This window comes from Neoarius graeffei, chromosome 15 (assembly GCF_027579695.1).
Source record: "Neoarius graeffei isolate fNeoGra1 chromosome 15, fNeoGra1.pri, whole genome shotgun sequence".
Classification (NCBI taxonomy): domain Eukaryota; kingdom Metazoa; phylum Chordata; class Actinopteri; order Siluriformes; family Ariidae; genus Neoarius; species Neoarius graeffei.
The window spans coordinates 28,478,261-28,492,807 of NC_083583.1; the positions used below are offsets into that span (position 1 = coordinate 28,478,261).

At 40.3% G+C, this 14,547-nt stretch overlaps 1 protein-coding gene across 4 annotated transcripts in view; it reads left to right on the forward strand.

The window, feature by feature from the left end:
• arnt2 (aryl-hydrocarbon receptor nuclear translocator 2) overlaps nucleotides 1–14,547 on the forward strand; it is a 399,781-nt gene that overhangs the window by 106,550 nt on the left and 278,684 nt on the right. For all 4 annotated transcript variants that reach the window (XM_060941110.1, XM_060941111.1, XM_060941112.1 and 1 more), the window contains one exon: nucleotides 2,828–3,041. In XM_060941110.1, coding sequence (XP_060797093.1) covers nucleotides 2,828–3,041 — 214 coding nt within the window. The remainder of the gene's footprint in view (nucleotides 1–2,827; nucleotides 3,042–14,547) is intronic.

Here is a 14,547-nt window from a genome sequence, read left to right on the forward strand (position 1 = left end):
ATAAAACTATTTAAAAAGTTATATAAAAACTTGTTACTAAAAATATATGAGAATGAGGACAGGCAGACTATATAGGTGATGATGAAACTGAGAGTAAGTCTGTGACTGGTCTTCTTGTATTTTGTGTATAGTTATAGGTAAGTGTATATGTACATATGTACTGTATATATGTATTGTATGTGTGTCTATATGCATAACATAAGTATCTGTATATATGATTTGATTTGGTCGATATTATGGTATGTTGGTATGTTTTCTTTTTTGTTTATTGCTTTTGTTTTCTTTTGTATATATAGTTTATTATGGTGGAAAGTGATATTTGATTAGCGGTGGTATAGAGGGTTAGGATTGGATAAGTTATTACTTCTTCCTAATCCTTTCTGAACATTGTTATTGCCTTGTGGCTACGCTATTCTGTTTGTTTATGACGATGTTTTGATTATTGCATTTTTTATTTAAATTTTTTATTTTTATATCTTCTTTATTGTTCAGAATAAAGTAATCAATCAAATCAATCAATCAATCAATCAAATCAATCAATCAATCAATCAATCAATACAAAGTACCTGCATCTTTCAGTTCTTTTAAGTCAAGGCTGAATACTTTCTTCTTTGCCGCTGCCTTTTATTAAATCAAATTTGAGACTTTTAATTTGATTTCTTTCAGTGCGACCGCAGTGCATGATGGGATATATTGCTTTGGTTAGTGACCATCGGTTGTACACTACTTTTCATGATGCATTGTGGGATACTTTGAGTGCACTATATAGGGTGTAAATAATCCTCACTGAGATTTCGGACAGCACTACAAAATGGCGTCCCCACTATATAGTGCCCTCTATAGTGAGTAGGGAGCGATTTCGGACACAGTCTTAGTTTCTCGGTCATTAGCCTGTGTGACTTGCTCTCTGATTCACAGTTAAGCTAGCGTTGGCCTTCCAGAATGTCTAAGGTGATCATTTTTTGGTTCCTCCCACTGTAAATCAAAATCTGATTGGTTAATTCATCTGTCACTTCCTACATAACATACACTGCCATGGCCTTCTGTCCCAGCAATGAAGTCCTAACCAATGAGCGAGCCAGCTCTAAACTCTTCTCAGCCTAGAGATAACAAATAAACAAACAAATCTTAATAGATAACTCTATTTTAATGTTTTCAGGACAGTAACCCTTTCATTTTTTAAGCAAATTTGATAGAAAATGAGGTCAAATTAAAATTAGAAGAGAACAGTTCTCATGAAATTATGAAAGATATTAAAGAATGCAAGAAATTAAATACAACATTTGAAATTCTGATATGTCTGAAGGTCTAGAAGGCCCTGACGGTTCCCCTCTGAGTAATTAGAAAATCCAAAGTATTAGGTGGAAAAAAAAAATGCAAGTAAAGTTTAGATCAGGGGTGGGCAATTATTTTTTCCATGGGGCCACATGAGAAACAGAAAATTTTGTGGAGGGCCGGACCAAAAGGCTGAACTAAATTCTGCATAATATTAATTGTATTTCTTTATATAAAGCAATAAATAACATTGTTTTTACAAACTGCTAAGACTGGTAAGAGTATGGAATAAACGAGGTTGCCTTACAAAAAAAGTCATTTATTCAATCAAATTTCCCAAAACAATGGTTAACAAAATGTGAACGTTTGTACCATTTTTTTTTTCCAGTCACATTCACCCCAAAACACAATAAAGACATCACAATATTGTCTTTCTACTCCAAACATCAAGCAAGATACATCATATTATAATAATGATGCCCACATTTGTAGTCTAATCACCTCTTTTGGTGTTTTTCAGTTTTTTATTTGTTCAGTGAGAGAAATCTAGTCTCTGTTGGTCTTTAACGAGTGCATCAAAGTCAGGTCGAATGTCTGAAGTGAAGATGCGAAGCACAGCTGACAGATGATCATCAGTCGATTCGGTGTAGGGATCAGATCTACAGATCGGCTCGGGCTCCGGCGCCTGCTGGTGACGTCACACTATGTGATTGGCTGGACTGTTTGAAGGATGACGTACAAGTTTGTGGTTGGTCTGGACAAATTACGGAAGTAGTTATCGCGGGATTAGGTTTCGTGGGATTTCATGTCATGTTCATGTCGCGCGCATTGCGTTTTTGTTGAACACAACTTCAAAATAAAAGCAATGCACATTCAGTCCATTCATGGGGTAAAATTTGAAAATACATTTATTTTGTAATTTCTAATTAACCTTACGCGGGCCGGTCAGAATGAACCAAAGGGCCAGATGCGGCCCGCGGGCCGGAAAATGCCCAGGTCTGGTTTAGATGCTTAAAAAAAAGACATTTAATCGTCATCTGAACTGTAGTAAGAAACAGTTTAATAACATGGAAGAAAAGCCAATGTTAAAAAAAAAAATGTGATTTTGTAAATTAATTTTCAATCTCTAATGCCTTCACTAAATTAACTAAAAATGAGATCCAGAGCAACAATAGTGACTCAAGGATGTGTCTTTTAATCATATTGACATTTGGAGTAAAAGCAAAATTATGCACGTGTAATTTTTCACTGAACAGCTTCAAGGTGCCAAAAATCATGACGCGTTCTGCCAAAAAGACAAGCTGGGGTTCTTCAGCAGGATTGTATTCCTCATACTCGCTTTCATACAAAACATTTTGCAGTTGAGATTGAACACTGGCAGCTTGAGAGTGCCAGAATCTGAACAAATAACATTCTAATTGGAACATTAACCAGTGAACCATCACCGCCAATTGAGCAATTCAGACGGTACATTAGGCAAATCATAGCGTGCTAATGCTTCTTGGTCTGTATCATTGTGTGTGTGTTTGTGTGTGTGTGTGGTGTTCAACAGGAGCTGAAGCATTTGATCCTGGAGGCAGCTGATGGCTTCCTGTTTGTGGTGGCAGCTGAGACAGGACGTGTGATCTACGTGTCGGACTCGGTGACCCCTGTCCTGAACCAGCCTCAGTCCGAGTGGTTCGGCAGCACTCTGTACGAGCAGGTCCACCCTGACGACGTGGACAAACTACGCGAGCAGCTCAGCACCTCTGAGAACTCTATGACCGGTGAGACACTTAAAAGCACCATAAATAGTCACACATGTCTACTAAAGATAGATACACAGGAGACCGCCTTGTAAAATTAACCAAGTTAGGATTATTAAACACATCATTGGCAAAATAAGTGTTTTAAATTTGTTACCAAGGTGCAAAACAAAGGATAGGAGAACTGCTATTACTCTTCAGCTACACTCACCGGCAACTTGATTAGGAACACCCATCCACCTGCTGCTTTATGCCGTTATCTAATCAGCCAGTCCCTTGACAGCAGCACAATGCATAAAATCATGCAGATACAAATCAAGAGCTTCAGCTAATTAATATTCACTTCAACCGTCAGAATGGGAAACATTATTGTGATCTCAAAGTGTGACTTTCGCTGTTGGTTTGAGCCAGATGGACTGGTTTGAGTATTTCAGAAGCTGCTGATCTCCTGGGGTTTTCACACAACAGTCTGTAGAGTTTACACAGAATGGTGCGAAAAACAAAATCATTGAGTAAGCAACAGTTCTGTGGGTGGAAACAAACGCCGTGTTGATAAGAGAGGTTGGAGGAAAACGGCCAGATTGGTTCAAGCTGCCAGGAAGGATATAGTAACTCATATAATCACTCTTTACAACCGTGGTGAGCAGAAAAGCATCTCATCATGCAACAGCAGGAGACCACATTGGGTTCCACTCCTGCAAGCCAAGAACAGGAATCTTAGAATCATGAACAAGTTCCTGTATGTCAGCATTTGTATTTTTCAGTAACTGAACTAATGGATTATTATATTCAGTAATTACGATGAATTATTATGTAAATACGATGCAGTTAATAGGAAAGGTTTGTAATTATAAGAGTAAGGAAGGGAAGCATGGACTCACTGATAGATTCTGGCACTTTAAGAGCCTAAAATAAGTAACTTTGGGTTATTAGATTAGATTTAGATTAGATAAAACTTTATTGATCCCTTTGGGAGGGTTCCCTCAGGGAAATTAAGATTCCAGCAGCATCATTACAGATAAACAGAGAAAAGAAATAGAGGAAACCTCTAGATAAATTAAAATAAATTAAGTATTTACATATACAAATATAAAAGAATACGATATGGGGGGGGGGCGCAGCAGGAAAAATATTGTACATTATATTGCACATTGTCCGGTGTTGCTTATTGTTAGGCTAGGCTACTGCTCCTTCCCGTCCTCTGTCCTCCTGTTACCCCCCCCCCCCCCCCAAGAGGAGTTGTACAGTCTGATGGCGTGAGGGACAGAGGAGTTTTTGAGTCTGTTCGTTCTGCACTTGGGAAGGAGCATTCTGTCACTGAACAGGCTCCTCTGGTTGCTGATGACGGTGTGCAGAGGGTGACTGGCATCGTCCATGATGTTCAATAGTTTGTCCATAGTCCTCTTCTCTGCCACCGTCACCAGAGAGTCCAACTTCATGCCGACCACAGAGCCGGCCCGCCTGATCAGTTTGTCCAGCCTGGATGTGTCCTTCTTGGATGTGCTGCCCCCCAGCACACCACGGTGTAAAACAGGACACTCGCAACCACAGACTGATAGAACATCCACAGGAGTTTTTTTTTTTTTTTTTATTGTTGGACTGTGAAGGTCTGTGATTCATTTATATATAAAATTGCAATCAGAAATATTCAACCCCCCCCAAAGATTTTAAGGATTTATCTATTAAAGTTTTTTCAAAGAGCAAGATTCTGCTTTGGATGACTTCTTTATGAGTTGAATGGTACATAAAATCAACACAGAAAATGCATGATGTAGTATTAGTGTGTGTAACAGTATATTTTGTTAAGATAGCCATGCCACAATTATTAAATCCCTATATAATATTGTTGTTTTTAAAGCTTTGACCGTTTTTATGGCCTAAAGTGGAGTCGAAACATAATTAAGCCTTTGGGAACTCTATAATGATCCTTCATTTGCTTCAACTGCGATGCATATATAAACCCCACCCATGAAAGTATTCAAGGTCAGTTGCAATCATGGGAAAGACAGGAGCGTCCACAAAAGCTGAGAGAGGAGATTATTTCATCACACCTAAAAGGCCTTGGGTATAAGAAGATTTCCAAAAAATGTAACATTCCAAGAGACACCATTGGGAGCATTATAAGGAAGTTTAAAACTTATGGAACAGCTACAAACCTGCTTGGCCGTAGAAGAAAGCCCAAAATTTCATCAAGGGCCCTTAGCCACTTAGTCAGGACAACTAAGAAAAAAACCCATGTGAGTACAAGACACCTACAGGATGACATGATGAAGGCTGGTACTAGTGCTTCAGTGGCAACTATAAGACGTGCGCTGAATAAACAAGGATTTCATGGCCGGACTCCAAGACGCACTCCACTCTTGACCACAAGGACCATCAAAAGTCGACTAGAATATGCCAGGAGGAATTTGGATAAGACTATAGAGTTTTGGGAGACAGTTCTATGGACTGACGAAACCAAACTGGAACTGTTTGGACATATGGACCAGCGGTACGTCTGGCGTGCGAAAGGCCAGGCTTATGACCAGAAGAATACCATCCCCACAGTCAAGCATGGAGGTGGGTCATTGATGATGTGGGGCTGTTTTTCTACGGCAGGAACTAGCAATCTTGATCGTGTACCTGGCATCATGGATTCCCAAAAATACCAGGCCATTTTAAAGAGGAACGTGATGCCTTCTGTTGACAAATTAAACCTTGGTGATCAATGGACTTTCCAGCAAGACAATGATCCCAAGCACACCTCCAAGTCAACCAAAGCTTGGTTGAGAAAAAGATCCTGGAGTGGCCTTCTCAGTCACCAGATTTAAATCCGATTGAAAATTTCAGATGTCCGTAAAATCGTGGCGTTACCGTCTTGACAACTTTTATGCACATTCATCTGGAGAACATTGTATGTGAGTTTGATTGAAATCTGATCAATGCTATTTAGTTTTGTATTGATCATGTGCAATGTGGAAATGTTACTGGATACCTTGAATTTCCCTCTGGGATTAAAGTATCCATCCATCCATCCTGTAGGAGGGGTAGCGATTTTTGTAAATAGTGGATGGACGATGGCAGATGGATGACACGTGATCGCATAATTGCATTCTAAATACTGCCAAGAATTGATTTTCTCTAACAAATAAACCTGTAGTCTGATGATACAGAACTGATGCAAATGAAGGATATTGTTTTGTTTTTGTTTTGTTTCAGCATGCATCAAACTAAATTTACTGCACTTTCTGAGGAAGTGTAATTGTCCTTCTTGACCATTGTGGTCATGGTACGGTCCAACCTGAGCTCTTTCATAATGATTTCTAAGAACTTGGACTAATAGTCATCAATAAGGCTTTCCTCAGAGAGCCGTGTTAGTTTTATGAAGTTGCTACTTGTGCTGTTCATGTTATTCTCGAACAGTTAGGAAACCTGGTGTGGTGTTTGAGAAAGTAGCCTGTAGGATATTCGCAGGCAAACATCATTCTGGCACACATCAGTGCCTGGACGCGTAAATCCTGCTGACTGCTTCAAGATTCATCGTTCTCTCTTCCTCGCCAGAGGGCACTCTAAACACACACATCTCTCATTCCTCTCTCCTGCTCACTTGCTGCCTCCAGCGTTCTCTCTCACTTTGCCATTTTAAAGAATAGTTCAGCCTGCTAACAAGCACGATAAATTCCACTACGGCTAACTCGCCTTATGCAAATGAGATTGTTCTTATAGAATCTGAGAAATTTTATTCACGACTATTAATGGAGGATATTTTCCTAATTTCCTGTAACATGAACACTTGGGCATGTCTGTTTGAGCTCAAATCGGTCATCATACTCAACAGTTATATTGCTTTGTTTTTATATATTATTGCTTCAAATGTATGAGCGCAGTTTTGACAGCCAAACTAACTACAAATGAAGAAAAGTCCTACAAACACAGTGTGTTTCAGATTGTGTCCGGAAATTGACAGTAGAGGAGCCTGATGCATTATTTGCTGCAGTGAGAGCCATAATCCATAAAAACAAAACAAAATTAAAAAACCCGGAGTTTATGTGGGGTTGTTGATTTCACAGTGTGGAATCAATACAGGTGACTCTTAACTGCACCAAAGTACTTTAAAATAATTTATCCAAAATTAATCTGACAATGAGAGAATGTTCACACAGTCATTAACAGGGGTAGGGGATGCATTGATTAGTCGACAAATCAATACTGGTGCTGATGGAATGCTGATCCTGCCCACTCCTGTCGTTAATTTTGTTTCTGTTAAAGCTAAATACATTTTAAATCTTTGCACTGTGGCATAATGAATTCTGTTATGGCCAGTGTTGTGTGAAAGAACACATTTGGTGCCATGGTTTGCCTTTCACTTTCAGTCCTGTTCAAGCCGCTTCGAGATTGGTCGTCATCGCTGCCAATCCATAATTATTGTTTTTTTTTTAAACTGGAGTTGAACATGGTAGTTAAACTCCCAGGTCTTTATCAGCTTGGAAAAATCTCTAAGACACTGTTGTAGGCGTAGCACCCTCCATCCAACGGTGGGTATAAACTCACTGTGCGAGTTTGGGCTATCCCAGACAAAAGATGACCAATGTGAAAGAAACGTGGTGATATCTTGGGCTGTGACTCCAAAACAATGGTCCTATGTCACACTGTAAGAGAAGTTCAAAGATGGCCGCTGTCACAGTCTTGTAACCAAAGACAGTCTTGGACAAAATTCTGTCTGAAATTTAACGTAACCACCTCAGTGTGACTGCTGCTACGACCTACTGTACATCAACTAATTAATCGACCAATAGGAATACAGCATGAAATGATGCCCCGATCAGCCTGAGACTGGCGCCAAACCCAATTCTTTCTTCACCTCATGGTTTTCCACTGTAGCAGCGCAGGTTAATTACACACACCGATGACGTTTTATTCTTGTATATTGATTTGTGTCGTAGACTACAATTGAGTAGGATTTATCATTGTATAGTCAACATTCATCAAACCTGATGAAGTACTCAAGTTTATTAGATCTGTATCTGAAATCTGTCTGTACAGTGGTGCTTGAAAGTTTGTGAACCCTTAAGAATTTTCCATATTTTTGCATTATGACCTAAAACATTATCAGATTTTCACACAAGTCCTAAAAGTAGATAAAGAGAACCCAGTTAAACAAATGCAACAAAAATATTATACTTGGTCATTTATTTATTGAGGAAAATGATCCAATATTACATATCTGTGAGTGGCAAAAGTATGTGAACCTCTAGGATTATCAGTTAATTTGAAGGTGAAATTAGAGTCAGGTGTTTTCAATCAATGGGATGACAATCAGGTGTGAGTGGGCACCCTGTTTTATTTAAAGAACAGGGATCTATCAAAGACTGATCTTCACAACACATGTTTGTGGAAGTGGATCATGGCACGAACAAAGGAGATTTCTGAGGACCTCAGAAAAAGCGTTGTTGATGCTCATCAGGCTGTAAAAGGTTACAAAACCATCTCTAAAGAGTTTGGACTCCACCAATCCACAGTCAGACAGATTGTGTACAAATGGAGGAAATTCAAGACCATTGTTACCCTCCCCAGGAGTGGTCGACCTACAAAGATCACTCCAAGAGCAAGGCGTGGAATAGTCGGCGAGGTCACAAAGGAGCCCAGGGTAACTTCTAAGCAACTGAAGGCCTCTCTCACATTGGCTAATGTTCATGAGTCCACCATCAGGAGAACACTGAACAACAATGGTGTGCATGGCAGGGTTGCAAGGAGAAAGCCACTGCTCTCCAAAAAGAACATTGCTGCTCATCTGCAGTTTGGTAAAGATCACGTGGACAAGCCAGAAGGCTATTGGAAAAAAGTTTTGTGGATGGATGAGACCAAAATAGAAATTTTTGGTGTAAATGAGAAGTGTTATGTTTGGAGAAAGGAAAACACTGCATTCCAGCATAAGAACCTTATCCCATCTGTGAAACATGGTGGTGGTAGTATCATGGTTTGTGCCTGTTTTGCTGCATCTGGGCCAGGACGGCTTGCCATCATTGTTGGAACAATGAATTCTGAATTATACGAGCGAATTCTAAAGGAAAATGTCAGGACATCTGTCCATGAACTGAATCTCAAGAGAAGGTGGGTCATGCAGCAAGACAACAATCCTAAGCACACAAGTCATTCTACCAAAGAATGGTTAAAGAAGAATAAAGTTAATGTTTTGGAATGGCCAAGTCAAAGTCCTGACCTTAATCCAATTGAGATGTTGTGGAAGGACCTGAAGCGAGCAGTTCGTGTGAAGAAGCCCACCAACATCCCAGAGTTGAAGCTGTTCTGTACGGAGGAATGGGCTAAAATTCCTCCAAGCCGGTGTGCAGGACTGATCAACAGTTACCGGAAACGTTTAGTTGCAGTTATTGCTGCACAAGGGGGTCACACCAGATACTGAAAGCAAAGGTTCACATACTTTTGCCACTCACAGATATGTAATATTGGATCATTTTCCTCAATAAATAAATGACCAAGTATAATATTTTTGTCTCATTTGTTTAACTGGGTTCTCTTTATCTACTTTTAGGACTTGTGTGAAAATCTGATGATGTTTTAGGTCATATTCATGCAGAAATGTTCATATTCATGCAGAAGATTCTAAAGGGTTCACAAACTTTCAAGCACCACTGTAGGTGCCATAAAGAAGGCCGCTTATTGATCTGTAAGCAGGACTTTGATGAACTTCCATGCTGCACACCATTTTAGCTGAGACACCAGGTCATTCACATGAGTGTATTTTAACAATTAGAAGAAGAATATGTTTAAATAGTGTTGTTTGATGTACAGATTTGAAGTGGGTCATGTATTTTGTGCCTGTTATAATTGTTATTCGTCATTTAACTGTTAAAAAAAAAAGAAGCTTAAAATAGCAGTGTCCTGAACCAGTGTTTGCTAATAACTGTGGAAAAGCTTTTTTTAATCAGCTATTTTTTTATAAAGTTATTGGTGTAGAAAAAAATAAAAAAACTAGAAAAAAAAATATACATGCAACTCCTGTAGGACAAGTATGAATCCAGCTTGCCTTCTGAATGCATTTTGAATATTTTCAGCTTTTCTTAAACATATCATGTTCAAATCTCTTTTCCACAAAGATAGAACAATCTACCCAACTTTTTTTTTTTGCCTTTACAGATTCCATCATACACTAAAAATGCCTCAACATTCCTTTAAATAGGGCGGCACGGTGGTGTAGTGGTTAGCGCTGTCGCCTCACAGCAAGAAGGTTCTGGGTTCGAGCCCAGCAGTTAACGGGGGCCTTTCTGTGCGGAGTTTGCATGTTCTCCCCGTGTCCGCGTGGGTTTCCTCCGGGTGCTCTGGTTTCCCCCACAGTCCAAAGACATGCAGGTTAGGCTAATTGGTGGCTCTAAATTGACCGTAGGTGTGAATGTAAGTATGAATGGTTGTTTGTCTCTATGTGTCAGGCCTGCGATGACCTGGCGACTTGTCCAGGGTGTACCCCGCCTTTCGCCCGTAGTCAGCTGGGATAGGCTCCAGCTTGCCTGCGACCCTGCACAGGATAAGTGGTTACAGACGGTGGATGGATGGATTCCTTGAAATATCGGTTACATTATGCCAGAACAGAATCCACCCCAAACTCCACTTCCCAGAACACACCACAGCCTACAAACATGCCCGTCATGGACTACAACACACATTGATACATTCACGTTCATCGGATTTCTGGTCATGAGCACCTGTTGTACATCACTCATAGCTTACACGTTCAGACTTTGGATACGCTCTCATTTGTGAATTAAACGCTCAGCATGCTGTTCATGACTTGACCAAGCCTTCATTATCCATGTTCTGGTTTTGACTTCGTCTCTTTCCTTTTTGATCTTGCCCTTTACTCTTTGCACATTGCCTGATCTTTTGCCTGCCCTTGACTTTGCCTCTAAGTAATGTTTTGGATCTGTCTGCCTGGACTGTCAATAAAAAGCACCAACCTCTATGTGCTTCCATCTCAGAACAGTTTCCTAACAACATTTATATGAATAACCTGGTGTGAACTTCTTCTCCTTTAAGATTAAAGCATCTTAGCTGTGAGAGCCATTCCAGTCCAGTCTACTCCAATTGGAAAGACATGGACACGGACTAATTTCATTTGAAACTGAGATTTGAGCTGGACATTTATGTAAGCGCTTTTTCCATCATTGAAGTCAGCATGTTGTAAAAGCCAACTTTTTATATCCTCTGTGTTGTATGGTCATATTTGATTATATTTGATGGTGGTTGTATTTGTTTTGGTCCCAGTTGTTGGTGTAATAGAAGATGTGGAGATGAATGTCCTAATGCATTCTGGGTAATGATCATTCGGAAACTAAGGAGTAACTGTAACCAAGATTGTTCTGATTCTCAGGACCAATTTGATTGACCTCTGCTTGATTATAATCTCTTGTGAGTAAACGAGGCTCTTGTTTTACACTGCTGGAGGCCTGCATCTCTTCTGAGACAACAACGATGCGTGGGCTAAAATGTAATCGGTGATCTGATGTATGAAAGATAGGTCTAAAGCAGCCAACGAGCGGTCCAGGGTGATGCAGTGTAGAGCAGTTTCTGTCCAGTATTGCGATTTAGGAATTGTGCAAGTACTTACCAAAAAATTAATTTTAATAAAAGGAGTTGAGGAGTGGAAAGCTATTTTCGTTCACCATGACTAACCAGTGACTTCATCTGAACTGACAAAGAGAAGCTTGGAGAGGAGGAGACACTGAGAATGAAAAATGCACGGTGCCAAAGGAAATTGGTTTGGTAATGTTTCTAATAAGAGTATGACCAAAAAAAAAAAAAGGTGATTATAGTGCTTTTGTTTTTTAAGATATTTTTTGGGTTTTTTTTCACCTTTATGGGATAGGACAGTGTAGAGACAGGAAATGAGCGGGAGAGAGAGAGACGGGGAGGGATCAGAATCGAACCCGGGTCCTCAGATTTCTGGTATGGTGCCTTATCCACCTGAGCCACGATGCCCCAACTATAGTGTTTTTTTTTTATGATGCACAGTGCATATCACTATATTTAGGTGTGCTAATGTCACCAGAACAACAGTATTACAGGGAAGAAATGAAAAATTGAGTTGAAAAATTGAGTCCTTATATGAATAAGGACTGGTATAAATGTTTCCATAGTGTTCATGGTCACAGTTTTATTCTTTTTTATATTTCACTGTTAGACTGAATACTGCATATTTATAATGTTATAGCAGTTGCTGGTGGCGGCACGGTGGTGTAGTGGTTAGCGCTGTTGCCTCACAGCAAGAAGGTCCAGGTTCGAGCCCTGTGGCCGGCGAAGGCCTTTCTGTGCGCAGTTTGCATGTTCTCCGCATGGGTTTCCTCCGGGTGCTCCAGTTTCCCCCACAGTTCAAAGTCATGCAGGTTAGGCTAACTGGTGACTCTAAATTGACCGTGAGTGTGAATGGTTGTCTGTGTCTATGTGTCAGCCCTGTGATGACCTGGTGACTTGTCCAGGGTGTACCCTGCCTTTTGCCCGTAGTCAGCTGGGATAGGCTCCAGCTTGCCTGCGACCCTGTAGGACAGGATAAAGCGGCTACAGATAATGAGATGAGATGAGCAGTTGCTGGTTTCTCCTTTTTCACTTTTGGGGGTTACCAGGGGTTTAAAATGCTGTAACTTGTGAATAAAATAATGTGTGCAAAAAAAACCAGTTCAGTTTTTCAAAACTTTATATAGTAGAAAATGTAAAAAAAAAATCTGACGAGGTGAAAGGCTTTTCTCAAGCTGCCACACATTTAAGATGCAAAAATGGAGGTAAGATGAAACTCTTGTTTTTATTATTATAAAATGTTTTACCATGATTAGGTAACGGTTCACTTTGACTTGGAGAAGTCTTGATAATACCAGCGATCCTGATGATACTGGAGTCCTTGAAGGCAAACGTGGGCATGTTTTCTGGGAGGGATGGTGTACTCTCTCCCCTGTCAGTCAGAGCAATACTAACCAATCATGGACCAGGCCCTGTGTCCGAAACCACTCCTTACTATATAGTGGCGACTCCATTTTGTAGTACTGTCCGAAACCTCAGTGAGGATTATTTACACCCTATATAGTGCACTCAACATATCCCACAATGCATCACGAAAAGTAGTGTACAACCGATGGTCACTAACCAAAGCAATATATCCCATCATGCATTGCGGTCGCACTGAAAGAAATCAAATTAAAAGTCTCAAATTTGATTTAATAAAAGGCAGCGGTAAAGAAGAAAGTATTCAGCCTTGATTTAAAGAAAAAAGAACTGAAAGATGCAGGTACTTTGTATTGATTAATGTGGGAAATACGCTCAGTATAATATGTATTTATCACAAAAATACATGCATGTATTTATTATTTTGAAAACCCACCAGCTGACTGATCTGGCATGTTTTAATTGTGCGACAGTAATGATGTAAATACCAGCGCGACGGACTAGTGTCCGAAAGCTTTTTTTTTTTTTTCATTTTACCAATGAGCTCGCTATATAGTCCTCCTATATAGTAATTCCTTCTATAGTGAGTAGGGAGTGGTGAACGAGTGAGCGATTTCGGACACAGGGAGGGTTCTCCAGAAAATCTGAAGTAGCCGGCTAAATAAAAGTAGTAGGCGGCTCTGGAATTTGCAGCTGCAAAGCCGCCACAGCTAATGCTTGGAGGCTCTTGAGGCATGCCCCACCAGAAAATTTTGAAATTTACATGCCTTCTGGTGCATTCTCAGCCAATAAATTACGCACCATTTCCATGTAAAATGCCTGCAAAATATGTATGAAATTTCCCTCCAGATGTGTGTGTGTGTGTGTGTGTGCGCGCGTGCTTGGCTTTCTCACTTCCCCTTTGTAGTATGCTGCCTGGCTCTGTAACATAAGTACATACGTTACGGCGTGGTCACGTGGTCTGGCTCAGCCAATCAGAGTGCAAGAATCGATCAACAAATGTCATCGCTTCTGGTCATGCTAAACCCGAATCAAAGACAATTTCATGGTAGAATAATTGAATTTGCAGCAAATTATGGGCAGCTGAGACGATAGAAATTGCTTCAACATTGAAAGGCAAGTCTTTATTTTTTTCTGGGATTGAGTAGCCAGCGCAGCCCGTCTGTATAGGCGGAGAAAACCGCCAGTCGGCGGCACTTATGGTCATCTCTGATGGATGTCTGCAAGGTCGCGGATGCATAAGAGGGCTGATCCTACTTTCCTCCATGTGTGCTCTCCTCCAGAAGTATGAAAAGATGCGTCTGGCTTCATGTGTCTTCATGTGTGTCGGTGTTCACCCTCTCCGGTTGGGAGATGATAGGAGAGAGCTGGCTTGTAGGTGGGAGCTGGCAGACAGGGAAAATGCAATTCAATCTATAATAAGAAAAGAATATTGTGACATTATGCATAACAGTGTCTGTTTCATTACATTGTCCAGCCTGAGTATACTGGTAATAAACAGAACTGTGTGTGCAGTGTCGGGCTTTACACAGAGAGAGAGAGAGAGAGAGAGCGAGACGTCTGGATTCATTCAGTCACTGTCATATCTCAACTTTTTTGCACA